Raw genomic sequence first — 27,829 nt, 5'->3', positions numbered from 1 at the left:
CCGTCGCCACCCCCGGAGCCTGGTATTGGCAAGTACTGCGCTTACCACTCCATCGCCTCGGCGTGGATCTGCCGCCGCCATCGGAGCCGCTAGTCACCACAGCCGTGGGGCTCCGCCTCTCTGGTTGTCGCTGCACCGGCGACACACGACTTCGCTTGCTGGCGACAAAGGTGAGTGTCGTCCTTCTTGTAGTACCGCCGCAGTGGTCCACCGGTTGGCGTGTCACCACTATGGTAGGAGCTGCAGGTTCCTCGTCGGAGGAATCCAGCCTCGATTTAGGGAGGGGCGCTCCGCTCGGAGACCGTCGGTGAGTCTCTCGCCCATCACCGCGTCTACTACTGTCTCTTTCTTCCGGCTCAGTTTTGACAGTCTGAGCCGATCCCCACGCTCCGGGATCTGCGGGCTCTCTCCAGAGCGCACCTGGGAGTTCAGCCGATAGTTTGGCTATGTCTGCCGCTGCCTCTACTGCCTGGCCCGGCACGAAGGTTGGCACCGGCCATAGATATTGAATGCCACATTGCGGGCATCGAGAGGTGGTACTCACGATACCCCCCGGCAGTCGGCATTGCATGCACAGGCACGCCACGGTTTCGGTGCAGGCCATCCGGAGTACCAGGAAGCCTCCTGGGGCCGAATAGGGCTGGGCCGAAATCATTGATTCTTCCTCTGTCTTGCTGGCCATAGTCACGATTGGAGACAGCTTCGCTCGCTGGCTCCTCGTGACTGAAGTGCAGGGGCTGGTTTGGTAACCCCTCCTTCATCTAGCTCCACCCGCATCTGCCAGAGCTGGAAACCACTCCCATTAGTGGAGATTAGTGGAGGGTCCCACAAGTTTATTGGATGCCCCGGCACAGGGGCTGAACTTTTCACAGTCCGGGAGGGCACGGCCTCAGCTTTCGCGCCACTGTTCCAGACAGGGCGGTGTTCCTTAATTGGCGCCAATCCCGGCCAATTTCTTGCAAAATCCTCGTCCTCTTCCGCGGGCAGCGCTGATTACAGGGACTACTTTCTGCAGGGGCACCACCGGTTCACCAGCTCCTCGCTCAGCCAGACCCGTTCCCACTGGGCATAATTGGAAGCCACTCCCCCTGGTTGAGATTAGGGGAAGGTCCCATAAGTTTATCGGGTGACCCAGCACTGGGGCTGAGTTAGTCATAGTCCATGAGGGTGCGGCCGCAGCTTTCGCGCCATACTTCCCATCAGGGTGGGGTTTTCCTGTTGGCACCACTCCTGGCCAACTCTCTGCAAGTGTAGTATTGTACGCATTGTCTGCAACTGGACCACGCGGTCCCCCAACGAAGCAGGAGCCGCCATTTTGGTTTGCATTTCCAATCTCTTTAGCAGTTGAGGTAGCTTTTGGTTGTTTGTACGCTGACTGGCAAGCAAATCCATCATTCTCCCCACATATCACTACAATGTCCTCCTCACTGTCCTCTGGGGTAGTACCCGGCAGTCCTAAGCAGGACCAAAACGGCGCAGTTACAGCTTTGGCGCCACTCCATAGCAGGCTCGCAAAAGTCATTTCAGTAGCTTGCTCCTCTGTTGCGCGCACACACCACGTGCGCTCTCTCCATCAGCCTCCGTCCGCCATTTTGGACATTCCGCACCGCGCGGATCCTCCACTCTTATGGTCGCCATTGATGTCTTTTGTTTGTCCTGATTGTACATGGAGCTCCTCTCTGCAGGGCAGCTGCCATACCGATACAATAAAGATTGCCCTGTGCACCACCTCGTGTACCTAATGTAGGTCTTACTCGTGTTTGCACTACCTCATGCTAGGCTCCCTCCTTCGGTGTCTGCTGTATCTCCTTCCTCCCAGTCTGTGCTCCCTTCGGTAAGTGGTCTGGAATGGGCTAGAGTACTCTGGCTCTTCCATGCAGTACTTGGGCGTCTACCTACTGTTGGCTAGCCTAGCGCAGACCCTCTCCAGGATTCCTGACCTCGTTAACAGGCTATCCCTTCAGGCATCCTACCGACTAGCACTGCCTCAAGGTGACTAGGACAGCTATAGCCCCTTTCCAAACCCCCAACTCCTTTCAGACCCCTAGGTCGTCCCTGCGAGCTGACAACTTCCATCAGACCCCTAACTACCCCTAGGCTCCGTCCCAACACAGCACTGACTGGCAGCATACACTGCCCTGTTTCCCGGTGACCTAGCAAAAGCCTGTCCTGTTGACAGGTCTCTCAGCAGCGCCTCCAAATGTAACGCATTTTCTGAACTGTCCAGACCCACCCAATCTGACATTGGCCCCTGTGGTCTAACCAGTCCCCATTACATGGTCGTGTCTGGTGGTGCACCTGTTGGCAACAGGACTCCTGAGTCTCCCGCATGATGGTGTATGGGGATTGTCAACCCAGACAGGCAGCTGAGGTAGTGTGTGCGAGTCCTACCTATATCCAGTGCAGCGCCTCCACCTCATCAGGATCCCTGCGTCCGCATGGGGATGGTTCTGATCAGGAACTCCTCCGTGGTGCCTTCCTCTGCAGAGTAACTCCAGACTCGCACATGAGGGTATCTTTTATCAAGGGCATCTTTATTGTTGCTTGGTATGGGCAAGCTGCCCTTTACAGCCAGCAGCTTAGCCGCACATCCTTCTCGCTGCTGTCCCTTTGAAAGGTACGCCCTCCCAATGGAGTGGGTTCCCTTCTCCCCGTAGGGAGATCACCCCTGTGCCAGGTCCCTGTACACAGTGTAGGCCTTGTCAGACCTGCTGCTGCTTGACCTTGAACTGGGCCACTAGTTGATGCACTAGTGGGCCCCTTACTCCCAAGTCTCAACCCAGACTTGTTCCTCTATCAACCACTAACTTTGGGCAGTGCTGTGCCTTATATACCTCAGGAAACAGGCACATCTCTGATGTCACTAACGGTGGACTCAGAGTATGTAGCCACTCCCATCATTACATACGACACCTCACCAGGGTGTGAGGGCAAACCTCCATGATTGATGCTGGCAACCCTGTAACTTACCAGGCTTACTGCCAGCATGAGAGAAAACTGTAGGCCATTTTAAAGCATGGCTACACTATTATTGCATAGGTAAATAAAATGTAAAAAACACAGTGTGCAGTGTGATGATTGCGTATAATCCTTGCATGTAATAAGCTTTTTTCATGCTTGGTTTTGCTGACGTTTTCAGACTGTATATCTATAAGTGTTTCAGTAGTCTATTAATTAGAATATCAGCCCTATTGCGGTTCTCTTTTACCTCCCCTTGGTCTGTGGCCGCTTCGGCATTGTCCCTGTAGTAGCTATGACTACCGTACGTTATGACACGCAATAGCGTGATGACGTCATATGCGTCATTCCCCGATCATCATATGGGATCACGCATCCAGTGCCATAGCTCATTCCTCCTCTCACCACTCCCTGAAGAAGACAGTTGGAGTGGGAGTCTGTGGAGTGGGACCCCTACCTCTTTCCATGACAAGAGGCTTTGGCTATTTTCCTTTTGGCCTTTGACACCAAAGCATTGAATGGTGATGTATTCACATCTTTAATATTTGGGCAATTACTGCCTCCATTTTTTGCAGCTACTATTTTTCAACAACAGCTATCCCCTTAGGGCAGGGGTGAGCAAACTTTTTATGCTGAGCCCCCCTTTTCATCCATTTAATTTCTCGGGCCCCCCCTGCCTGACGTAATCAAAATCACATGAACCCCCCCCCCCTTATTAAACGATATACAATGTAAATACAAATATGTCTAAATACTTATTTCAACAGCTCGGGCTTGCAAAATTAGGCTGTGTCCACGCTGCCGCCGACACAGGGTGTCCTGCATAATTTTGCAAGCACGAGTGGGGGGGGGGGCATGGATCAGGGCTATTTCTGTGTTTGTGTGGGGGTGTGCGCATTGACTGCTGCTGAGCATGCTTCAATGTCAATTTTGTTGGTCTCCCCAAGCGCCAAGCTTGGGAGAGCGTACACCCTCCAGTTTGTGCACCGCTGCATTCAATCACAACACCCATACACACACACACACACACACACAGACACACACACAGACACACACACACACACACACACACACACACACACACAATCACAACACAGACACACCACACCCCCACACACTAATATCACAATACACACTAATATCACAACACACACTAATATCACACCACACAACACACACACAATCCCACCACACTCAATCACACCACACACCACACACAATCACAACACAAACACCCCCCACACCACACACAATCACAACACACACACACAATCACACCACACATTCAATCACAAAACACACATCACTATACATATATATATACACACACACACACACACACACCACTATACATATATACACACACACACACACACACACACACACACACCACTATACATATATATACACACACACCACTATACATATACACACACACACACACACATATCACTATACATATATACACACACATATCACTATACATATATACACACACATATCACTATACATATATACACACACATATCACTATACATATATACACACACATATCACTATACATATATACACACACATATCACTATACATATACACACATATACACACACATACATACACACACACACCTGTACTGCATTGTACTGCTCGGTTCCCCACGCTGCTGAACACTGGAGGAGTAAAGACAGGAAGAGGAGGGCTTGTGTCTGTCTGCAGAGACGCCCCGCCCCCTCTGCAAGCACAGGGAAACAGCAGCAGCACGGAGCTTCTGCCCGCCCGTGCTCTGCTCTGCTCTGCCCCCAGGTTTCACCGCACAGGCTGCGCCCCCCCTAAATAATTTGGCGCCCCCCCAAAGGGGCGCGCCCCCCCAGTTTGCGCACCGCTGCCTTAGGGTATGTGCACAAATCTGCAGTTTGCATCTATATGCATGCTTGATTCAGAGCTGTCTTGTTGTTGAATACTCTTGGTGTTTTATTTGCCTCAATTATGTACCTTTGCCTCAATTATGTACCTTTGCCTCTAGGAACACATGTTTGGTAGATGTGAGTCCCCCTCCTCTTTTAATGCTCTCCCCTTATTGTTATTATATCATAAATTAAGACATTTTCTGGGCAACAGTGACGTACTGTAATGAAGCAGCATTACTGTATTGGTATTAATAGTGTACATGTGCAGAGGGTCTCCGGACATGAACCGTGTTGGTTTTATGTCCGGGGACCCTGTGACGGGAGCTTTGTGACAGGCTATTAATAATACACACCAAAATATATATAATATATAACTGGGTTGAACTGGGACGAGACTTAGATATGATAAAATATAATTTATTCCTTGATAAAGGTAAACACACAAAATATACAAATAACAGGCAAAATATGGACACTTACTTAAAGATGGAAATGATGAAACAGTCACATCTGGACTGGCAGTTCATACAGCAATCTTCATAATCATCAAGACACGAAAAGCCATGAAAGACTTTGCATGAAGACATGAGGACATGAAAGACAATAGCCCTAGGCTGAGCCTGGTTCTTATACAATTATTTCCCTTTGAACACAACCTAAACCCAGCCCCTCTCATAAATCAGCAGTGAAGTTGACAGTTTTCCTCAGAGTAAAACTCCTCCCACCCCACGACGTTTAAAAACTGCTTTTCCATATCTAAATAACTTCATAACTTCAGTTCAGTATTACTTACTGGTACGTAAGTCATATTAATACATTCCGTCACACATGACGCTCCCAAGGAGACTACATATTACCGTGTAGTACTAAAATTAAGAGAGATATTAATATCTGGCTCTTAGTATCTGTTAGATAACAAGTGTTTAGAATCATTAGTTGGGGCTTGGTCCCACGAATACACCCATGTAACTCTTAGGACGTTCAGCCAAGGACATCTCATAATATTCTTATCTTTAATAAGGTCACTCATTCTGTAGCCCCACTCCTCAATCAGAGGCGTTTGGGCCAGTCTACCACATGGCAGGATACTATTGTTTGTAAGTGTGAGTTATAACGCTCACCCCCCACTCTAGCTTCCTGCAAACTGGTAGAGTGGCTGGGCCTTTGATCAGGGCTGTTTCCTAGCAATATTCCCTTGGCCTGCAAATTTGGTATTAACATACTGTGCACCAAAAACCCCATGTGTACTTTTTCACACCCAACTTCAATCAAGGCTTTTGAAGTCCAGATTTAATGAAAAGACACACTACGGTTGTATTTTCTTAAACTGTAGCTTATTAACCCCTTAAGCCCCACTGTGTGTGGTGCAGACACTGATATAACAATAAAACAGGGGAATATACATTTTCATGTTATAACAAGGTTTAAATCACATTTCTGGACCTCAGCCCACTTAACCCCTTGCTTCCCAGGTGAGGGTAGAGGGTCACAGACTCCCTTTTTCCCGAGATACAGGCACCGTTATGGGGTGCCGGTATCTCCTATGAATGGAAATGTCCCGCGTCACATGATCGGGCTGCTTAGATCCTAGTACTGTTTACTTGAGAACCCTATGTCACTTTCTCAGTCCCCCCTTTTTATTCTTAAAACACTCCTTTTGAGAATTATTGGTATGATGTTAGTCCAGAGACACATAGGGTGACACATAAGGTTGCACTTTGGTGTTCTTCACCATCTGATAGTGCTCGTTGGCATATAGTTGAGGAAGAGGGCGCCTGCCCTTATTTGTCATAGTCTCATATGGCACTGCGTCCAGAATGTCTTCCAGAGTTAGATCGCTTCCGTTGGTATCTTCTTTCTTCAAGGGGCCATCAGACTAGAAGAGGCCATCAGACTAGAAGAAGGGGTAGCACATTTATGGATCATACTTTTGCAGCAAATGACACACACACAGATGACAACAAGTACCACTAACACACAGCAAGGCATTCACCAGTTTGGATAAAGCTCTCTGACAAATAGATAAATGATAGTACATTTTACACCGTTCCAGTGTGTAATATGCCCTTTAAAGGGGCTGGCTTAAAAAATGGAAAAATACAGAAATTATACACATAATGCTAAAAACCTTATTTTATGCAAGCGACCTTTACTCTATATATTTCTTATTGATATCGGGCCTTGTGGTTTCCCGAATACACAGTAAACAATTTGTGGCCTTGGGTATGCAGTTGCTAGATATAGGAAATGGCACCTATCTCTACAGTCATATATTTTGAGAATCAGTACAACATTCTATTACTGAGAATTGAAGGGGGTTGGTATCTGTGGGAACGAATGCACGATCATCACCCTTGCTCGCATCTCATATACATCATTCACTCAGAATATCAGAACAGACAAAATGTCTGTGATGGTCAAAATGGCTGACTTGTGATCCTTTCCTTGTGGCTGACACACGCCCCTGGGTGACCCCCCTCCTCTCGGACACACTTCTGGAGCAAAGTTTTGCTGCACATGATACATACATAGAGAGTGATGAGTACTGCCACAACACATACAAGAGCATTCACAAGCCTCGCTCCCAGGGAACCAATCCACCCACCAAGGCCCAATGGTGCATACTTCTTAAATTCTAACTTAAACACTCTAAAGAATAAAAAACAATATTGCGTCCTGAAAGAAAAAAGAAAATTGTTCGGATATGACCGGCCTTGCCTGGAACCTTATACCCTCGGGGATTAGTGCTTCAGGATTTATTTTGCCCTCAAAATCCACTAACTTGAAGACTCTTTGTCAGATGTTGTCTGTATTGGTGGCGGCATGATTTTCACGTGTGCAGCATTTGTGGTGAGGAGCACCTTGGATTTGGAGCGTTCTTGCGTAGGAAATGCTTTACCATTACCCCGTCTTGAGTAGGTGCACTTTCAACTTTGACCTGTAACTTTGACCTGTGCATAGAGAGACTCAAAAAAATAGTAGTTGTATACAATACTTACTAATTGTTTTATTATCAATAACATGGTCCTTAGTTAATTCATTTGAACTACTGATAATCTATACCTAGGAATAAATTCCTGTATCAATCTCTTTACCACTGTCTTAGGCTAAGGACCCGCTACGGTCGGCGACACGCGCGGCCCACCAGCCCCTAACCTCTAGACTGGAGGTCCCCGCTGGCTACTTCCGATGTGGTTGACTGCGTGCTGTGACGTGTCAGCCTGCCGGAGCTGCAAGCTTCTGGTGATCAGAAGCGCTGACGCGTCACATGGTGTACGAGTCAGCCAATAAGGAGGGAAGGAGGGGAGCTATGGTAGGGAGGCAGCTTGGGAGGGAAGTGTGCAAAGTAGATGGCCCACTCTATCCCTCTCCTCCCGGACCCACAGCCTCCCAGACCCACAAACCCCCTCCCCCCCCCCCCCAGCGGACTCACAACCTCTGCTCCTTCACCCACATCCTCCTCCACCCATCTCCCAGGGCTCAATGGCCGCACCCCACAGACCGGTTTTGGCCACGCCCCCCTGCACCAAAAAAAGTCAGCTGGAGACCGCGGCGTAGTGACTTGCACGCGCCGCCGGCAAGCAAGGCGGCCATGCGGATGTGTGCAGCAGGTCCTCTGCTTTACCATCCGCATATAGACAGGAGTATGCCCTATTAGCGACTAGGATGTTGTTTGCTTGATCACTTTCTCAAATGTTACATACCTCATTGGGTTAATATTTCTATCGTAGAATTCTGTAATGTGTATTATTACAGAAACCTATGATCAAAATAACATTAACCCGTTCCATGCCTGTGGTTACCAAGGTATACCACAGGCACCAAAGGGGTTAATACTTTATTAAAAGAAAACATTACCTAACCATGTTAACTCTGTTAGTGGCCAGTAAAACAGTGCCATTCTAGTCGCTAAGTTAATTAAGGGGTTAACCCCTCTCACCAGCACTCATACCCCCCACTTTCACGGAAGCCTAACCACCCTCTCCAGGGCTGCTACCGCCATCACCCACGTCCCCTACCTCTGATTCCCTTGTTGACTAATGCCCAATATCACTATTAGACAAATATTGTTTTAAACATTAACACAAAATATATAGACATTTACCCTGTAATAAATAAATCAACAAATTTAAATAAATTGATAACCCTCCTTCATTACCTCAGTGGCTAAGGATTTGAAAAGATTTCTGCCACTTTAATTGCTGTTTTGCAGCTAGTGAGATTTCCCTTTAAATCGTCAAATATTATGATCCACTTTAAATGTATGATCCACTACATCTACTCTTCCGGCCCTAATGCTGCACATGTTGTGCTAAACTCTTCATGTTTACAATGTACATCTACAGTTTACTTTCATTCTGAACTTTTTGTGATATGCCAGCTTGCCTCTCCTGCATGACCTTTTGTAAGACAGTTTGTGTAACAGGGACTTTTTGAAGTGAAACTTCTTTGATGGCACCTATAGAGTTTTGACAGGAAAAATCCCTGGTGTTGTAACAGAATTCCATAACGGAAGTGATGTAATGCTACTACTTTGCGTGCGCCACACCCGCGCATGCGCATACCGAGGTGCCGTGCAAAGGCACGTCTGGCGCCGTGTGCACAGGCACGGCCGGCAAGATGCGTAGCCAGCACGGCGCGCATGCGCAGGTGCGGTCTGCCCAGCACCGCACGCATGTGCAGGACCCCAGAAGTCGTCCGCAAGTTCCATAATCAGCCGTCTGGACCCCATCCAATGCCTGGCCCACATCGAACACAGAACTTGGCCACAACTTCCATGCTCAGGTGACTGTACCAGACCAAACTCTCTCACCAAACCATCAAAGGGTTTGCCCACTCCCAATGTCACACACAAAAACAGAGACACACATACACACAGTTACACACACACACACAGCCACACACAGCCTCACACACACACAGTCACGCACAATTCACAGTTAGTATAAATGTAGACGTGCAAATAGCTAAAGCAGAGCGGGGGGGGTGAAGCACGCGCGTTCTATGTCAAACTTCTTTGTATTTTCTCACTGAAATTGTGTTTGGATTTTAAATAAAAACATCACCATCACAAATACAATTTCTGTGGCAAAACAGTGGCAAAGGACAAAGAAGTTTCACTTAAAATGCACGTTTTTGGATAACTAATGCCTAATTTCACCTAATTTTCTAATTATGTATTTTTTTTGTCTTGTCTAGTACAAAGCTAAGCATCAATAATCCACCCATGCCCACACTGCAAGGTTGCTTTTAACAGTCAGGATTACCTCCTCAAACATCTGAAGTTCAAACATCCAAATGAGAATATGGACAAAATGATGACAGAACAATCTTGCAACATTCCAATAAATATGACGGAAAATGCATCTTTCAACCAGTCATGGCAATTAATAAACAATGTAACTGCTTCTCATTCCAAAAAATATATATTTGCAGCTGCCACAGGAAAAGATCTTGCAGAAAGTGGGGAGAGTCTGACTTGGTTATCAGACCAGAACCTACAGAAGAGAACACAGACCAAGGAGAGACCGCATGTATGTGGGGAATGTGGGAAGGGATTTAGTGTGTTATCCAGGCTGATCACACACAAGAGGACACACACAGGGGAGAAACCGCATGTATGTGGGGAATGTGGGAAGGGATTTAGTCAGTTATCCCACCTGAACACACACAAGAGGGGACACACAGGGGAGAAACCGCATGTATGTGGGGAATGTGGGAAAGGATTTAGTGTGTTATCCAACCTAAACATACACAAGAGGACACACACAGGGGAGAGACCGCATGTATGTGGGGAATGTGGGAAGGGATTTAGTGTGTTATCCAGGCTGATCACACACAAGAGGACACACACAGGGGAGAGACCGCATGTATGTGGGGAATGTGGGAAGGGATTTAGTCAGTTATCCCACCTGAACACACACAAGAGGGGACACACAGGGGAGAAACCGCATGTATGTGGGGAATGTGGGAAAGGATTCAGTGTGTTATCCAACCTAAACATACACAAGAGGACACACACAGGGGAGAGACCGCATGTATGTGGGGAATGTGGGAAGGGATTTAGTGACTTATCCAGCTTGATCAAACACCAGAGGACACACACAGGGGAGAGACCACATGTATGTGGGGAATGTGGGAAGGGATTTAGTGTGTCATCCAACCTGGTCACACACAAGAGGACACATACAGGGGAGAGACCGTATAGATGTGGGGAATGTGCGAAGGGATTTAGTAACTCATCCAGCCTGAACACACACAAGAGGACACACACAGGGGAGAGACCGTATGTATGTGGGGAATGTGGGAAGGGATTTAGTGACTTATCCAGCCTGAATACACACATGAGGACACACACAGGGAAGAGACCGTATATATGTGGGGAATGTGGGAAGGGATTTAGTAACTCATCCAGGCTGAACACACACAAGAGGACACACACAGGGGAGAGACCGTATCTATGTGGGGAATGTGGGAAGGGATTTAGTCTGTTATCCTACCTGAATTCACACAAGAGGACACATACAGGGGAGAGACCGTATATATGTGGGGAATGTGGGAAGGGATTTAGTGCCTATTCCAACCTAAACAGACACAAGAGGACACACACAGGGGAGAGACCGCATGTATGTGGGGAATGTGGGAAGGGATTTAGTCAGTTATCCAGCCTGGACACACACAAGAGGACACACACAGGGGAGAGACCATATGTATGTGGGGAATGTCGGAAGGGATTTATTGACTTATCCAGCCTGAATACACACAAGAAGACACACACAGGGGAGAGACCGCATATATGTGGGGAATGTGGGAAGGGATTTAGTAAATTATCCCACCTGATCAGACACAAGAGGGGACACACAGGGTTTGGACCTATGTCTAAAGCCAGGCATTTTTAGGGAGAACCATTGACTAAGACGCTCACATATAAGTGCATATGTGTATCTGCGTTACGCTAAATCACAATGAAAAGTTAATTAATTTATGGTGCATAAAACGAGCAGGTTATTTTTATAATTCTTGCTGTTTTATTTAAAGAAAAATGTTGTTCTTTATGTTTTATTTTTCCATGCTGTTCGTTCTAATAAAATGTGCGTTTCCCATTATGCTGAAGCGGTATGTAGTCTCACACAGCTTTGACATAGCTCAACCTCACTAGGTTCAATCCAGGAACCTTGAAAGCAAGTGTAAAGAGAGAAATAGGGGAGCGAGGAATTAATCATGTCATATAATCACAGTGCACAAATACACATTTAGAGATAAACACAATAGTGGGAAGGCTGCTGAATTGTAACCTGCCCACCTATCACACACAAAAGAGCACAAGGGTTAGACACCACAGTCAATGCACTTACTGCATGCTGCAAAGGGGGGGGGGAGAGTGGATGAGGTGGAAATATATATCTAACCACTTTCAAAGCCCTTTGTGAGTGTAGCACACATCATGGGTGTCTTTTCCTCCTTCTCCCCTTAGCAGTCCATTCTTCCTAAGTTGACTCCACTTCAATCTCCGGTGGGGTTAGGTATTTGAACCCCTTCGTCTTGGAGTGCACCCCCACAAATAGCTGCGAGGCCAGAAATAGGTGTTAGGTGAAAATATGTATGTTTTAATAAAAAAATAAATCATCCGCACTCACATGCAATAAAAGTCCTAGGCTGCGACAGAGTAATCCATAACCTTTGCGACACTATCGTGTCCCTGCTATTGATCTCCCAATTGTTTACTTTTTTGATGTTCCCAGTGAGGGACATTGATGCAGCCGCCTTTGATACTGTATGTCACATTCATTAATATCTCTAGGGAGCAGCAAGGGCTGACCATCTATTTCACAGGTTGCACGTAGACATGAAAAGGCACCTGATATGGTTATGTGTCCCTTTATTAATGACATGCAGTAATGATGTAACAAGTGGTGCCATCTCACACGGGCACCTTTCCCACTGATGGTTACACTTGCACACCTCTATGGCAGAGATTCCTGTTATACATGCGCTGGCATTACCTCCCCACAAGCACATTGCCAGGCTGAGGGAGGTGTTCATATGGGAATCTGAAAATCGATGGTCAGAGTCCAGGAGATACACACCCAACTTTATTTTGTATTTGTAATTCTATCCCAGAATGAAAAGCATTTAGCTGTGGGGGTCACGGGCAGTGGCGGATCTACAATTCACAATCAGTGTGCAGCATCAGCATACTCATGCCCGAAATCCCAAAGGAAGAATGTGATTGAGGCCACCATGCGCCCACTGGTATTTGAAAACTTTTTTTGTGTGTATGCACTGAAACCCTTCCTCCAGGAACCTTGCATTCTCCCGATCGGAGTACCCCTGTAACTGTCAGCTCAAGGCACTAAGGCTAACCGGCATTGGGGTCTTTGTGAGGGTTGTGTTGCCTGGAGCTTTGTAGCACTTGTTGGGTGGGTGGTCACACTGACTACACACATCTAAACTTGCAACCACCCCAAACACGCAGTGTTTATCGTTAGACACCCAGCATTCCTCCTTTGTACCCTTGTTTGGTTGTTGACTTCTGAACCACCCACCCAGCCCCTTGGAAAAGGGGGCTTGCTTTCCATGTCCCACTAGTTGCATCCACAAATCCATGTCTTTTTTCCCCCAAACTCTAGATTGGATTTCCCTGCCACCGCAACCTAAAACATTTGTCAAAATCCTGCCATATTGACCCCCCCGTATTTATCATGTGTGGTCTGTATTACATGCATGCATTTAATTAAATTAGGCCTTTGCTTTTGATGTTTTGTAAGGAGACAGTCACCGAACACAGCGAAACACAATATCAAGTTCCCAGTGCTCACTATACGTGCTGACCCTTTCTCACCTGCCTCCTGCACAAGCGTCCTCTCTTCTTACCCCTCTATTGATTAGCTTCAGCATACCCACATATTTCCTTGTTAGTATATCTGTCTGGGCTTTCCTGGACCAGTGTGTACAGGGAGCTAGTCGCGACTGCGTACGTATCCCTACCACTGCTGGAGGAAACTACCCCCACGTCCTGGCACGCATTGCGTTTATAGCCTTCCGCCCCTTTTCCTTCCGACACCGACTAACTGACTTGCTTAATGTAATGCTGTGTTCACCACAAACAAAACGGGACCCCAGTACTGAGGTGGGAATGGGTAGAAATGCCACCCACAGCCACAAGGGCACGTCTGGGGAGTGGATTGTCGAGGTAGCCTGGTCAGGATTGGAGAGGTGAGATTAGTCTGATTGCCGAGGTCAGGGGTTAGAGCCAGTAGGATCGTAGAAATCCGTATGCCGTGGTCAGGATTGGAGAGATGCTGAATGTCAGAGGTATGCTGGGGTCAGTAAGCCAGAGGTGCGGAGTCTAAGGGTCGAGCCGGGTCGGTACACAGGAGATCAATCTGAAAAGCGAGGCAAGGCAAGGCTAGGAACCAGGAAGTGGGAGAACAACACTACTGGAACTTATGCTCAGCCAGAGTGCGAGGCACAGCTGAGCATATATGGGAGAACAGGACCAATGAGAGAGAGGGGCGGAGTAGAGGTGCGGCCTTAGTGGAGGCAGGGATAGGTGGAGTGGTGCAGGAGAAAGGTGAGCGTGATGAGTGTTGACGCGCAGCTGGGAAGCGGTGCACTTACATTACGTATGCGTGACGTGCCGTAACTGGTGGGCGGTGCCAGACTCCGCATCACCCACAAGAGTGTTCCGTGAGCGCGCGCTGAGTAAACTGGGGTTGCACAAGGCAGCAGGTAAGGAGGGAGTGTGCCGTGGAAGATGCGCACCCCGATTCCTTACACTTAACACGTCTAACCGTTTCCTCATGCGCTTTAAACCTGGGGTCTCCTTGCTGTGTGTGCCAATGCTTGTGTCTGACTACGCATTGCGCTGCCTTTTTTGGACCTCTGGACAATATATATATACTGTATTATAGCAGAGCAGATGGCACACAAATAAAGATGTGGACAGGTGCTAGTCCCATAAGAACAGGTATAATGAAAGGCTCCTTACCAGGCAGACCATGGAATCCAGGGAATTCGTGGGACACACAGCAACGAAGAGACCACACTTGGTAGCAATGAAAAAATATATTTAAACAGCAGGCACAATCACAGACGTTTCGGTCCTAGGGACAGGACCTTTATCAAGGGAGTGCTCACCAAGCAATGACCTACACCACCTATAAATACCCAACACCATCTAACACCAATAAACAATTAATTAAAACCAAAAATACACACACCAGTGTAACTGCAGCCATCTCCGTCGAGTTGGCGATGACATCACCACCATGTGTTTATCACATGTGCTGACAACCGGAGGAGCATCATTGGTAGCTAAGGGCACCCCCCACAATAAGAAAAACCCTCTCCTGCACACGCGTGGCGCTCAAGACCTGGCTGCATAGCAGTGAGGGACAAAATGAGGGAGGGGGGGGGATTCCCAAAGCACTCCGTCAAGGCTGCTCAAAAGCGCATGGATATAGTGGCATCAGCCTGAACTACACATGATCTGTATTTAAACACCCCTTGTGATTCAAAGTGAAATATAAGTGTAGCCGGGATCCCCTTCTCACCCTTGTTGTAGGGGAGGGTGCGCTGCATTAGGGAGCACTCCGATACGGAGGCTCCGCATCATGCAAGACGCCATGTTTTGGTTGGCACCAGTATAGATCTAACCTAGCCAGAGGTTGCGCATGCGCAAGCGAGAGTACCAAAGCCCGCGAAGGAGGAGAGTTCCGATTGGACGGAGGTAGCGAGACAGGTCCCATCAGCCCCCGCGGGTCCCCGTGACAGAGCTGAGCCAATGAGCTGGGAGTTTGAGGAAAAGGAGGTGGTTGCGCGCACGTTGGGTCAGAGCTGGCTGGAGAGGAGAGACGGAGCTTGGGTGTATGGGGAGGCCAACCGCCCCCTACGTAGGCCGCATGCCACAGGCCCAGTTAGGCCCTGAGTCCCAGTAGAGACAAGCGGAGCTAGGGACTTGCCATAGTGAGGTTACGGATCCCCTTCGTGCCGCACGATCATAACCAGGACTGTTCTAATTGGCGGGAGGTCTGGGCTCAGACCCCGCTAGAAAGCCGCACGTGTCCGCGTGGGATTGCCCTGAACTTCCATGTGGGAGAGAGGACGACATCTACCCCTCGCGGATCCTTTGTGAAGAGTTGTAGCAGTACCGGGTACCGGAGTACCCGGCAGGTAATTCTCCAAGTGCACCAACGGTACCATCGTTTCATTCGGGACACAGTGGCTGCGCAGTCACACACCTATAGATATCTGACTCACGTGAGGGTGGGAAGACTTATCCCAAGGGGACTGGACACGGGGTGGGATTACCCGGTGGAGGGAGACGGGAGGGTAGGTGTTCGCCGTGACGCTGATTAGAGTGTCTCCTCTAGGGAGGGCCGCTGATATATATATGTATGTGAAGATATTGATTGCAAGTAAAGTTAGCTGGTTAAGGTATCCTGCTGTGTGGTTGTGTTTAAAGTATATAAGTCCTGCGAAGACCCACTTCCCCTCTGGCTGAAGCTGTTGCAGGTGGAGGCGCTGCACCAAGTATAATTATTGTGCGAGTACCCCAGGCTCTCTGTGGCAGAGACTTAGGCCCTGTGAGCCTACAGGTAATACAGCATATGGTAGTGGCCTGCGTTCCATAGGAAGCAGGGCTACATTTGGAGGCGCTGCTGAGATCTTAGACCTGGGGTGCCCCCTCGAGACTAAATTACCGCCGCCATGGCCCTTCCTACCCAGCAGGAAATACGCGACTGGGCGCGCCAAATGTGCACGCCTGCCCGTCGTGCCGTAGCTGTGACCAGAGTACCCATGGCCTTACCCCTAGAGACTTTGCAAACGGCCTTACGACAGCTCCCGGGTTTTGCCAAAGCCCGCCTGGTAGATGTACTCATAGACCAAGATTCTAAATGGAACACCTTGCTTGTGGACTGCCAGCGAGACCTAGTAGTACTCGAACCCGCCGTTCCCCAATATCTACCGCTGCCCAATGCACCACCTGGTGGTAGCCCTTTTGTCTACCCCCTTCGGGACCCCCCTGTAAGGGAACTAGATGATGATGACCCCACCCTCCCCTTTGCTCACTACCCCGAGAGCGAGGCAGCTAGTTGCCGGTCAGAATCCAGCTATCCTGGGTCGAGCGCATCCGCGGAAGCAGGGGTACGTAGTGATATGCTGCAGAAACTCAATGACAAAATAGACCAGTTAACCACTCCCACCAGCTTACCGCCGCTAGTAGAAGCACTTACTTTAGCCACCCATGCCCAAAACTACCGGAAGTTAAAGGCCTTCTCGGGGACGCTACCTGTGCCCACGGGGGAGGATGGGATAGAGACATGGAAGGAACACACGAGGGGAGTAATGGAAGAATGGTCTTGCACCGACGTGGTGAAACGGCAACGACTCATGGAGTGCTTGCGACCCCCAGCGTCCACCTTGATCAGTATTCATCGGGAACAATACCCTGACCTAACTTCTCGCATGATGATCGAGTTCCTAGTGGAAGCCTATAGCGCAAAAGAGGATGATGGCACCTTGTGGGCCAAATACTATGCCATAAATCAAAAGGAGGGGGAAGATCTGTCTGCGTATATACACCGAGTACAAATCTCCCTCGGACCTCTGCTGCATCATAAATATGTGACGCCCTCTCAGATGGATGAATATCTCCGCAAACAATACCTACAAGGGTCCAGTCCTACTCACCCTATAGCCAGCATGATTCGTGACCATCTCACTAGGGGACTCCCCCCCCCTCGTTTATACAACTCCTGCAGCAGGTCAAAGAGCACGAGACGCATCTGATGTTGCACTCCCCTCAGAAGGCTAAGGCCAGCAGCAGCACTAAACTAAAAGGGAGTGCTGAGAAGAAGGAGGAACCACCGGACAAACCCGGCCCCGAAAGGCCGAAATACGCGGGACGGACCTTGCCGCCGTACGACCGCCGCGCTACCCCCGGGATATGTCCTGCTACAAATGCGGAAAGAAAGGACACATATCTTACGACTGTCGGATGGGCGAATCGCGGCACCGGAGCCTGTCGCCCAAGAAGTTCACACCACAGGCCATGGTTTGTGGGGTGTATGCGGCCGATACCAAAACTCTCGGGGCCCCTCTAAGTGGAGAAGATCCGGTGGAGGAGGGTAACCGCGTGGGACCGGTAGCTTTGATCCGGGTGCTAGTGGACGGGATCTACTCCTCAGCCCTACTAGACACGGGGTCCCAAGTCACCATCATATACCGGGGATTCTATGATCGCCATCTCCAAAAGCGGCCTCTGAGACCAGCAGAACAAATCAAAGTACGCGGCCTAAGTAACGACGACAACCCCATCGACGGCCTGGTGACCGTAGACCTGGAGATACAACAGCTCAACACGTGGAAATCTCACCCCATGAAGGTGGATGCCTTGGTGTGCCCCGAACCCAAAGATACCCCCAAGTACCCAATCATCCTCGGTGCGAATGCTGACATTGTGCAAGCCGTCATCCGGGCTTACTTACACTAAGCTAACGAACTACCCATGTCCAGCCTACAGTTACAGCTGGTTCAGGCCGATCCAGCCCCTCCTATATCCCCCTCGGAAGACTACGGACTGTTGTTCTGCGGGCGGGAGGGTTTACCCAACTCTTACCAGGAGAGACGCAGAGGATCCCAGGCTGGTGTGCCTACGCTGACCGAGTAGACGAAGAGCAGCAGTTTTCCTTAGAAAGCACCCCAAAAGAGGATGTCCGCCGGGGATATCGCATAGTACCGGAATTCCGAAGTTTGCCTGCCGCTATCCCCCGTCGAATTTTTGTAATGGTACAGAATCTGTCGCCCTTCTCCATGGCCATCGACGTGGGCCAACGAATAGGGAGAATTTATCCCGTCAGCTCGGTGGACGAAGCCGTGCGGGTGAACACGACCAGAGTGGAAGATCCCGGCACGCCATTAGACTGTGGCTCATCCGAACTGCCGGAAGCCTGGAAGGAACGATTAAGAGTACAGCTGGAAAAAAGGCGATCAGCCCTTACGCCTCCCCTATAGTAGTCATGCGAAAGAAGAATGGGACCGTGAGATTATGTGTGGATTACCGGACGCTGAACCATCGAACGGTACCGGACCAATATAATCTTCCCCGCATCGAAGAAATCCTAGATACCTTACACGGGAGCCAATGGTTCAGTGTACTGGACCTTCGGTCGGGTTACTACCAAGTCCCCATGAGCCCAGAGGATCAAGAGAAGACGGCATTCGTCTGCCCACTAGGGTTCTATCATTTCACCCGTATGCCCCAAGGCATATGTGGGGCGCCTGCCACCTTCCAGCGGCTAATGGAGAACACTCTAGGGGACTTGAACCCCCGAGAATGCCTCGTGTATTTAGATGACATCATAGTCTTCGGGAAAACCCTGGAAGAGCATGAAGCGCGACTCTTGAAGGTACTGGATAGATTAGCACAGGAAGGGCTCAAACTCTCCTTGGATAAATGCCGGTTCTGCCGGACCTCAGTGACATACATGGGACACATCGTGTCCGGTGAGGGAATTGCCACGGACCCCGCCAAAATAGAAGCTGTTGTCAACTGGCCTCGCCCTGACAATGTGGGAGAGTTGCGGTCATTCTTGGGATTATGCGGCTACTATCGCAGATTTGTGGAGGGGTACTCCCGCCGGGCCAAAGCCCTCAACGGCCTACTCAAGATATATCCGGTGGACACGGGCCAGAAGGCCAACCCTGCCCGACAGCCCTTCGGGGACAAATGGACACCGAGTGTGAACGAGCTTTTAAAGACCTGAAACAGAGCCTGACGGCGGCTCCAGTACTGGCCTACGCCAATCCCAAAGAGCTATATATACTACATGTGGATGCTAGCCTGAGCGGCCTAAGAGCAGTGTTGCATCAAAAATATCCAGCGGGATTGCGACCCGTTGCATATATAAGCCGCAGTCTTACGGCCAGCGAGCAGAATTATCCAGTGCACAAACTCGAGTTCTTGGCCCTTAAGTGGGCCATTGTGGACAGACTTCGGGACTACCTGTGTTAGGTCCAGTCTTCCTGACCAGACCTTAGAGCAGGTAACTTCTTTTACTCGACCCGGGGAGATTCATCACGCAGCTGCTATATGCTTCTGGTCTCAGATATGATAGTTACGAGCTCGGAGAAGCAAAGATTCAATGCACACAAGGTGGTTGATTTCTCGTTTCTGTTTTAATATGCTAACAGAGGAATATTTATACAAAAGGCAAGGACAATACATCGTGTGTCAATTTCATACATCTGTTACAAATTCAGTTCCCATGTATAGATCATACATCTAAAATGACATATACCATCTGGCCTAAATTAGTAGAAATAGGGATCAAAGGTCAATAACTACTAATGGGGTCAGAAACAAGACTAGTGGTCTTGTTTCTTATAATCTTATTTCTTATGTAATAGATATCCTGGGACAGCTGGTCCACAGCTAGAATACTTTTACCATTAGGTCTCTGAGAGAACAAAGCTTGACACATATTTATTTTAACCTGTTCAGTCCCTGAAAAGAACAGAGCTGGCAGAAACAGTTTTTAACCTTACAAGCCCTCCTTTTGTTCTGGAAGAACAATCCAATCGACCAGTACCATTTATTCTTCTACACACCACTCAGGAGAGGAAAAACTCCAAGGGAGAAACCTCTAAGAGACCATGGGGATGCAGAAACCTATCTCTTTTAGGTATCTCGTTTCATAATCAGAGATGAACATATGGGTGGTTGACGTGTACGAAGACTATTGGTATTTCTCGCTCTCATTGTGGGAAACATATACATAACTGTAGAGCTAGAAGCAGAAGCAGCTTTCTTTTGGCAAAAATAGAGCTGATTACACTTTTAGCCATCTGAATTAACATATACACACAAAGTAATAAACTTGCGATTGCCATGATTCCATAAAGAATTTTCATTCCCAACGCACCTAGCCAATTTCCAAGACCAAATGTCCAATCGAACCCTTTTGGTTCCTCTCGCATTCTAGATTGAATTTCTGGTAGAGTGTCCATGTCATGATGTATATTTTTTGATTGGTCATCAATATAAAGACAACATTCTTTACCTACTAACTTACAAACCCCTCCTTGTGCTGCCAACAGATAATCTAGTGCCATACAATTTTGCAATACTGTTGCTCTAATTTGTTGCTATTTGCTACTGAGTCTTAAAATAGCGTCTTTAGTATCGTTAAAAACGGCATCTATATTGACTACCAATAAATCCCCTTTTGCATACAAATCATACATTCCTAAAAAGGTATTAGACCTCCCGCAACTCTCTTAACTGAGCTACTTTTAATAATTAATGCCTTTCAATTTCGTATCCTTTGCTTAGGTAGGGGGAACATTATTTAAATTCTATTTCTGAGCATAAGTGGGGGTTGGTGTGGGTTAATATTTCCTAGGAGCGACTGCGCAACACATACATCTTACATACTACATTTACTCAGAATATCGGAACAGACAAAATGGATGCCATAGTCAAAATGGCTAACTTGTGATCCTTTCCTTGTGGTTGACACACACCCTTCCCACCTTCCTCATATCCAATCTTCTCAGCCCCCTCGTATCCTTTAGAGACAGTCTTTTTAAAGAACGGTTAACCATATCATAGTCCTGCTGGACCAAAAAAATAGTCCCATAGTGCATAACTTGATTCCTATCTGGCCATTGTATCGGCCCAGTTGATTTCTTTTTTTTTTGGTCTCTTCTTCTGGGGGACTGCTGACATTTTCATCACCAAAAAGAGACATAGCATCGGTGGGGGGGTTGCAACACACTTCTGGACCAAAGTTTTGCTGTTCATAACACAGAGAGTAATGAGTAGGACAGACACACATACAAAAACATCCACTAGCTTCGCTCCCAGTGAAATAATCTAACCACCAAGCCCCAACAAATCCCAACCCTCATCTCTACCTTTAAACACTAAAATCACTTTTCCCAAATAACATAACCTGGTCTAGTTGCAGGATAATACTTTATCTACCCTTCTATCACAGAGTCAATAACTTCCCTAGGGCAAAGTCGTATTTCTACTCCCTTCGTAACCAGTTTCTTTTATATATATATAGTTCTACAAATATCTTATAGCATCTTGTCTTTTTCCAAGGGGTTAAATATAACTCTCGTGTTCCTGGGGTGCAACTTATTGGGTATGGATAGTACATTGGGTTACATTGCACATAAGATGTGGGCTTTGTTTACCAGGATTCCATTATATAACAAAAAGGTGTGCATATATGCTATACACAGGACAATAAAACAAAAGACATATTATTAAACAAAATATTCCTGTTACTACCCTATCATCTTAATGTAAACACCACTTATATAAACCTAACAGCATAAACATTGTAATTAAAATAATAAAACCTGTAAAAAAGGGTTATTAGAAAGTTCAAAGTTCATATATTGAGGTCCGGATTTCTGGTACGAACTTTTCTCCTTCTTTGGTTAGTGCCGGGTTTTATTGTGACCCAAAACACCAACTGAAAATAACTGTGTCTTTAGGCCTTCCCTTCTGTATTGAGGTTTAATTTTGAAGCGACTGTGGGTGCACTTATGTAACATGGATCCAGGAAAAATACTCTGACGGGTTGAATCTGGAATAGGGCTCTCCACTTTAGATGAAAAGCGCTTTTGCGTCATCTTTATCTTCATCTAATTAGAAGGACTGCACCTGAACATGAGACACTCAAACAATTGCATTAGTTTCACACAATAGACGCTGATTAAAATCGTCTGTTTAGAGCATAATCATACAACATTAAATCTAAAATGTACCTGGGGTGACCATTGGTTTTCCCATGAGAAAAATTCTTTCTGATTGTCACGGTAGGCCAGGCCAAATACACCTTTATATTTAAGGGATCGGTCACAAAGCAAAACAGGCAGAAAAATACATTGCGGTTTATTCGGATAGGACCTCGGAAACACACAGAAACACAAATAACAGAGAATATACTTTGGGGGACCTTATACTTATTAGGGAAATAACTTGGGGGGGATTTGGGCTCAAAATCAAGGAGTTTGGGGGACACAGGGAAGCCCTAGTGTAATTCACCCTGCGCACTGTCAAATCATGCCTGCTTGCTGGGGAAAATTAAGTGACTACCAGCACTTTGGCCCCCTAACTCCTGCAACCATAATAATTATATTTCCACCCAAATATCCCCCTAAAACTGACACACAAGAAATTTCACAGTTCAAGGGCTAATGGAACATGACATAGGAAATAACAGGGTCAGTTCACTTTCAAGCACTCCATATCTGAGCTGGGGCATTGGAATGCTTATTCACATGCTAATTCACCAACCTGGGTTTAAATCACAGGACAAACACAATGCATTGCAGGTTTAAAACACATACAACCAACATGTAGACACAAGAGCTTGCACTCCACCATTTGTACCTATCATGTGGGGTTCTAAAACCTTCTCTTCTCTAAGACACCAGCTAAGAATACCTTGCTGACAGGCCAAAATATCCCCTCCGTTTTCTATCATGTGCCAGGAGACTGCTCTGCAGCTATTTCTCATAAGGGGCCACCCATACAAGGCAATCCACTTATAAACTCGCACAGACAGCTGCAGTCCCATGAGGCAAAGGGAATACACAGAGAATGCATTAACTAGCCCACTGGTCTTACACAGTTAATCCCACATACACAATTCCTAGCTTATACCCCTATGGGGGACAGTATCAAAGGGAAAAATTATAGGCAACACAGTAAGGTACAATATTAGACCCAAGAGCTGACAATCTCAGCCCTTGCCATTCGGTTTCAGGGGCAGCCAGCAATAATAACAGCAATAGCACCCTCCTTTTGTTCACTTTTATTACATGTGAACAATATCACATAAAGGATAACAGCATTTAAAACATAACCTTAATGGAATTGCTTGACGTATAGCAAAACTAACCTGAAACCTTTGAGTATAAAATGTACATTAAAAAATCTCAAAAAAAAAAAAAAAACTACTGAATATAAATATAATCTGCTATAGTCTTCTGACAGAACCTTTTAGAACACAAAATAACATCTGGTTTGCTGAAAGAACAACCTGTAGCATAAAAAACTCATAGACACAGATTTAAAAGTGGGACACATTTGAGAGAAAAAGATGGTTAAAAAAAATGATAAAATATTAAATATTTGATCAACTTTGCAGAAAAATAATTCCACATAGAACCCTCTAGTATACTGGCAGACCTGGCTATGGTCAGTTTTCCTTGTCCATTGCTTTACTGCTATTTCAGGGTCTGCACACTTATACGTACATCAGCACTAGAGTATTTTGTGCTGATTACATTGGACTAGTGGTTACTTTATCCACTTCACTGTTCACACTGCAAGCCACTACAGAAGTTTAGTTATTCTATGCAGTTAATCAGTGATCAAGAACATTACATTGTGCTCATACTATAGGTTCTGAGCATTTAATATCTGTTTTAATTCCCATCATTTTACACGGATATTAAAGATTTAAGTTTTAACCACTTCATTACCCACCCACCAGGTGTTTAGAGTGCTCATTCTAGGTTACTGTCCTCTGTTCATTTGAACTCTATATTAATCAATTTACAACTGTTTCCATTTCAAGCCATATAACAAGCTCAAATAACTTCTGGGCTTCCTGCCAAAACCTTGTAACAAAAAAAAGGTTAATTACTGGTTACTGCAATACAATTTAGGACAGCTTGAAATATGCAGCTCGTCACAGAGCCCGATAATGTTACTGGTATTCAAAAATTAAAACTGGATCTTTGTTTAACAGAATATTATAGGCTTAATATATACTTTAGACAGTTTTAGTTACTGGTTATACACAAAAAGAGCACAGAGTGCAGACACAAAACAAACAGAATTTTACGCTTCATTCACACATTCAACCAGTTTTTAGAAAAATAACAGACACATATTTTCTCACCTATTCTAATAAATAGGAAAACAAAACAATTTGATCCTGCAGACTAAATTTATAAAGATATCCTTTTTTTTTTTTCATATCATAATTAATTTTTAAAACTAATTTTAAAATGCTGAGCTTCTAGTTAGCTTTGTGTCTAGAATATATTTCGCCTGTTATTTCTATATAACACATTCACCTGATTTTATCTGTGGAGATTTAGAGGAAAAGAATTGTAATTCTGTTTAAGGAAATAAATCGCCTGGCCAGTACGATAAACATCCTTATTATTCCAGTGACAGAACTGTTTACAAAAATAATTAATCCTTTCTTTATTCTTTTTCTCCACAGATACCCAAAACTTTCCCCTGCCCAGTGTAAATTAGTTTATATTATAGTGGGGGTGTACACCTTTTAAAAATTAAATTTCAACATGAGCAATTAATTATATTCTTATTTTAGAAGCACTTGCCCTGAATAGTAATTTTGTATATATACAATAAACCGTTTTTCTTGTTATTCAATGCAAATAACACTTTTATATGGATAGAATTCACTCAGATTCTTACAAGCACACACACAGGGATTACATACAATCAACCTTTTTATCATATTCATGCCTGAAAATGTAATAAAAACATTCTAATGGAAAAAGAAACCTATACCTGTTATACTCTTGTTTTCCACTTTTCAATTCAGACGGGAAAATATTATTAATTCAACTTAATATACACTCATACTTGTTTAATGTGGCACAAATAATTTGGGTTTGCATGTCTTAAAATTAAATTGGAACAATTATATTTTTCTGTCTTTCTCTCTCCTAAGAGCTCTGCTGACTTGCTAACAACATTTCAACAAAAAGAAAACCATCTCTGTAACTTGTCCTATAAAACAAAATTCTTATTATTTCAACTTTCTAATTCTTGTCTCTCTCTTTTTTTTCTTTTTCTTCTCTATCTGTCTACAACATTCCTGTGCCTTTCCTGTGTAACAAATCACTGGAGAGGAAAAAAAGGTGGGGGCTAGAGCGGCTTATACATGCAGGCAACTTGAGAGGGAGACAGAAAAAAAATCTTTTATCTTCCCAGCTTGTTGCTGTGCTTGAGAGTTAATTGAGGCACCTATGCCACACTGCATTCATCCATAAGGGTTATTTTAACTCATCCTACAGTACATTTCTTCATACAGTATACCTATAATCCCATAAACAACTTATAAAGGAATTTTATCTTAACAAGCATACAATAAGGTTAGTCTTATCATTCTTAATATCATCTTAACCTAAACAATTATTAGCTTATCCTAAATTACCATCATATCTGAGACACCATATCAGTACAGCCCGTTTCAATTAAACAATTGGGACTCCAACCCTTTGTTATATAAATAAGGGACTTAAACCCTTGATTCTTCTGCCCTATAAAATTTAGGTTCTTTAGATTCGCAGAGAAACGGTGAGAAACAATAAAATAAGTTTTTCTCACCTTTTTTCTGTGCAAATCCCACTTCTGACACCATTTGTTAGGTCCAGTCTTCCTGACCAGACCTTAGAGCAGGTAACTTCTTTTACTCGACCCGGGGAGATTCATCACGCAGCTGCTATATGCTTCTGGTCTCAGATATGATAGTTACGAGCTCGGAGAAGCAAAGATTCAATGCACACAAGGTGGTTGATTTCTCGTTTCTGTTTTAATATGCTAACAGAGGAATATTTATACAAAAGGCAAGGACAATACATCGTGTGTCAATTTCATACATCTGTTACAAATTCAGTTCCCATGTATAGATCATACATCTAAAATGACATATACCATCTGGCCTAAATTAGTAGAAATAGGGATCAAAGGTCAATAACTACTAATGGGGTCAGAAACAAGACTAGTGGTCTTGTTTCTTATAATCTTATTTCTTATGTAATAGATATCCTGGGACAGCTGGTCCACAGCTAGAATACTTTTACCATTAGGTCTCTGAGAGAACAAAGCTTGACACATATTTATTTTAACCTGTTCAGTCCCTGAAAAGAACAGAGCTGGCAGAAACAGTTTTAAACCTTTCAACCTGTACGTGGTGTCGTTCGAGGTGTGGACCAACAATCCCCTCACCTACATCATGACTTCCGCCAAACTCGATGCGGCAGGCCATCGTTGGCTGGCGGCGCTCTTTAATTACAATTTCACCCTGAAGTACAAGCCTGGCCCCTTGAACATTGGAGCGGACGCCCTGTGTAGGCGACCAGGGTTGGCCACTACCCCCGACGAAGATCAGTGGGAAGAAATCCTGGGACCCGGGAATAAAGGCTATATGTTGCACCACAGCCATAGTAAATGATCAAGTGGCGTTCTCGGAATTACGAGTGGCCGACTCCCTAGGGTGTACCTCAAACGCTATACCCGAAGCCTATCGCGACCCTAGTGGCATGCATGTTGCACCCGACAAGATTATAGCCTGGAAAGATATGGTACGATACCTAGAACAAGACCCGGTCGCAGGGGCCATTCGTTATGCTATCCGACACAATCACCGGGCCCTCCTTCGACAGGCTCCGGGGGATGTAGGAGGTATACTGATGCGGGAAGCGGACAAATTCGAAATACAAGACAATCTCTTATACCGAATTGTAGAATATCATAACCACCCGAATCGACGGCAATTAGTGCTACCAAAACGACTGCAGTATCTAGTATTAAAAGCTCTACACGACGAACATGGTCATTTGGGGGTAGACAAGACTTTTGGACTCGTGAGAGATAGGTTTTTCTGGCCAAAAATGAGAGAAGCCGTAGAGCATCACTGTCGATGGTGTGTGCGGTGCATTCAGAGCAAGACTTTGCCCACTAGGGCTGCCCCAATGGGCCATCTAAAGAGTACGGGACCTATGGACTTAGTCTGTATGGACTTCCTGTGCATCGAACCCGATAGCCATGGCATAGGAAATGTGCTGGTCATTACCGATCATTACACCCGTTACGCCCAGGCCTTCCCGACCAAAGATCAAAAAGCAATTACGGTGGCTAAGGTGCTCTGGGAGAAGTATTTTATGCA

General features: G+C 46.1%; 2 protein-coding genes across 9 annotated transcripts in view; one reads left to right on the top strand and one right to left on the bottom strand.

Moving 5' to 3' along the window:
* Nucleotides 1-11,973, top strand: part of LOC142466793 (uncharacterized) — a 49,489-nt gene extending 37,516 nt beyond the window's left edge. For all 3 annotated transcript variants that reach the window (XM_075572212.1, XM_075572211.1, XM_075572213.1), the window contains exon 3: nt 10,065-11,973. In XM_075572212.1, the coding sequence (XP_075428327.1) occupies nt 10,172-11,764 (1,593 nt within the window). In that variant the 5' untranslated portion in view covers nt 10,065-10,171 and the 3' untranslated portion in view covers nt 11,765-11,973. The remainder of the gene's footprint in view (nt 1-10,064) is intronic.
* Nucleotides 1-27,829, bottom strand: part of LOC142466796 (uncharacterized) — a 361,893-nt gene that overhangs the window by 212,806 nt on the left and 121,258 nt on the right. The gene's annotated exons all lie outside the window — the stretch shown is intronic.

This window comes from Ascaphus truei, chromosome 15 (genome assembly GCF_040206685.1).
Source record: "Ascaphus truei isolate aAscTru1 chromosome 15, aAscTru1.hap1, whole genome shotgun sequence".
Classification (NCBI taxonomy): domain Eukaryota; kingdom Metazoa; phylum Chordata; class Amphibia; order Anura; family Ascaphidae; genus Ascaphus; species Ascaphus truei.
Note: the sequence above shows the minus strand (reverse complement) of the source record. Positions and strands in the feature narration are given on the sequence as shown.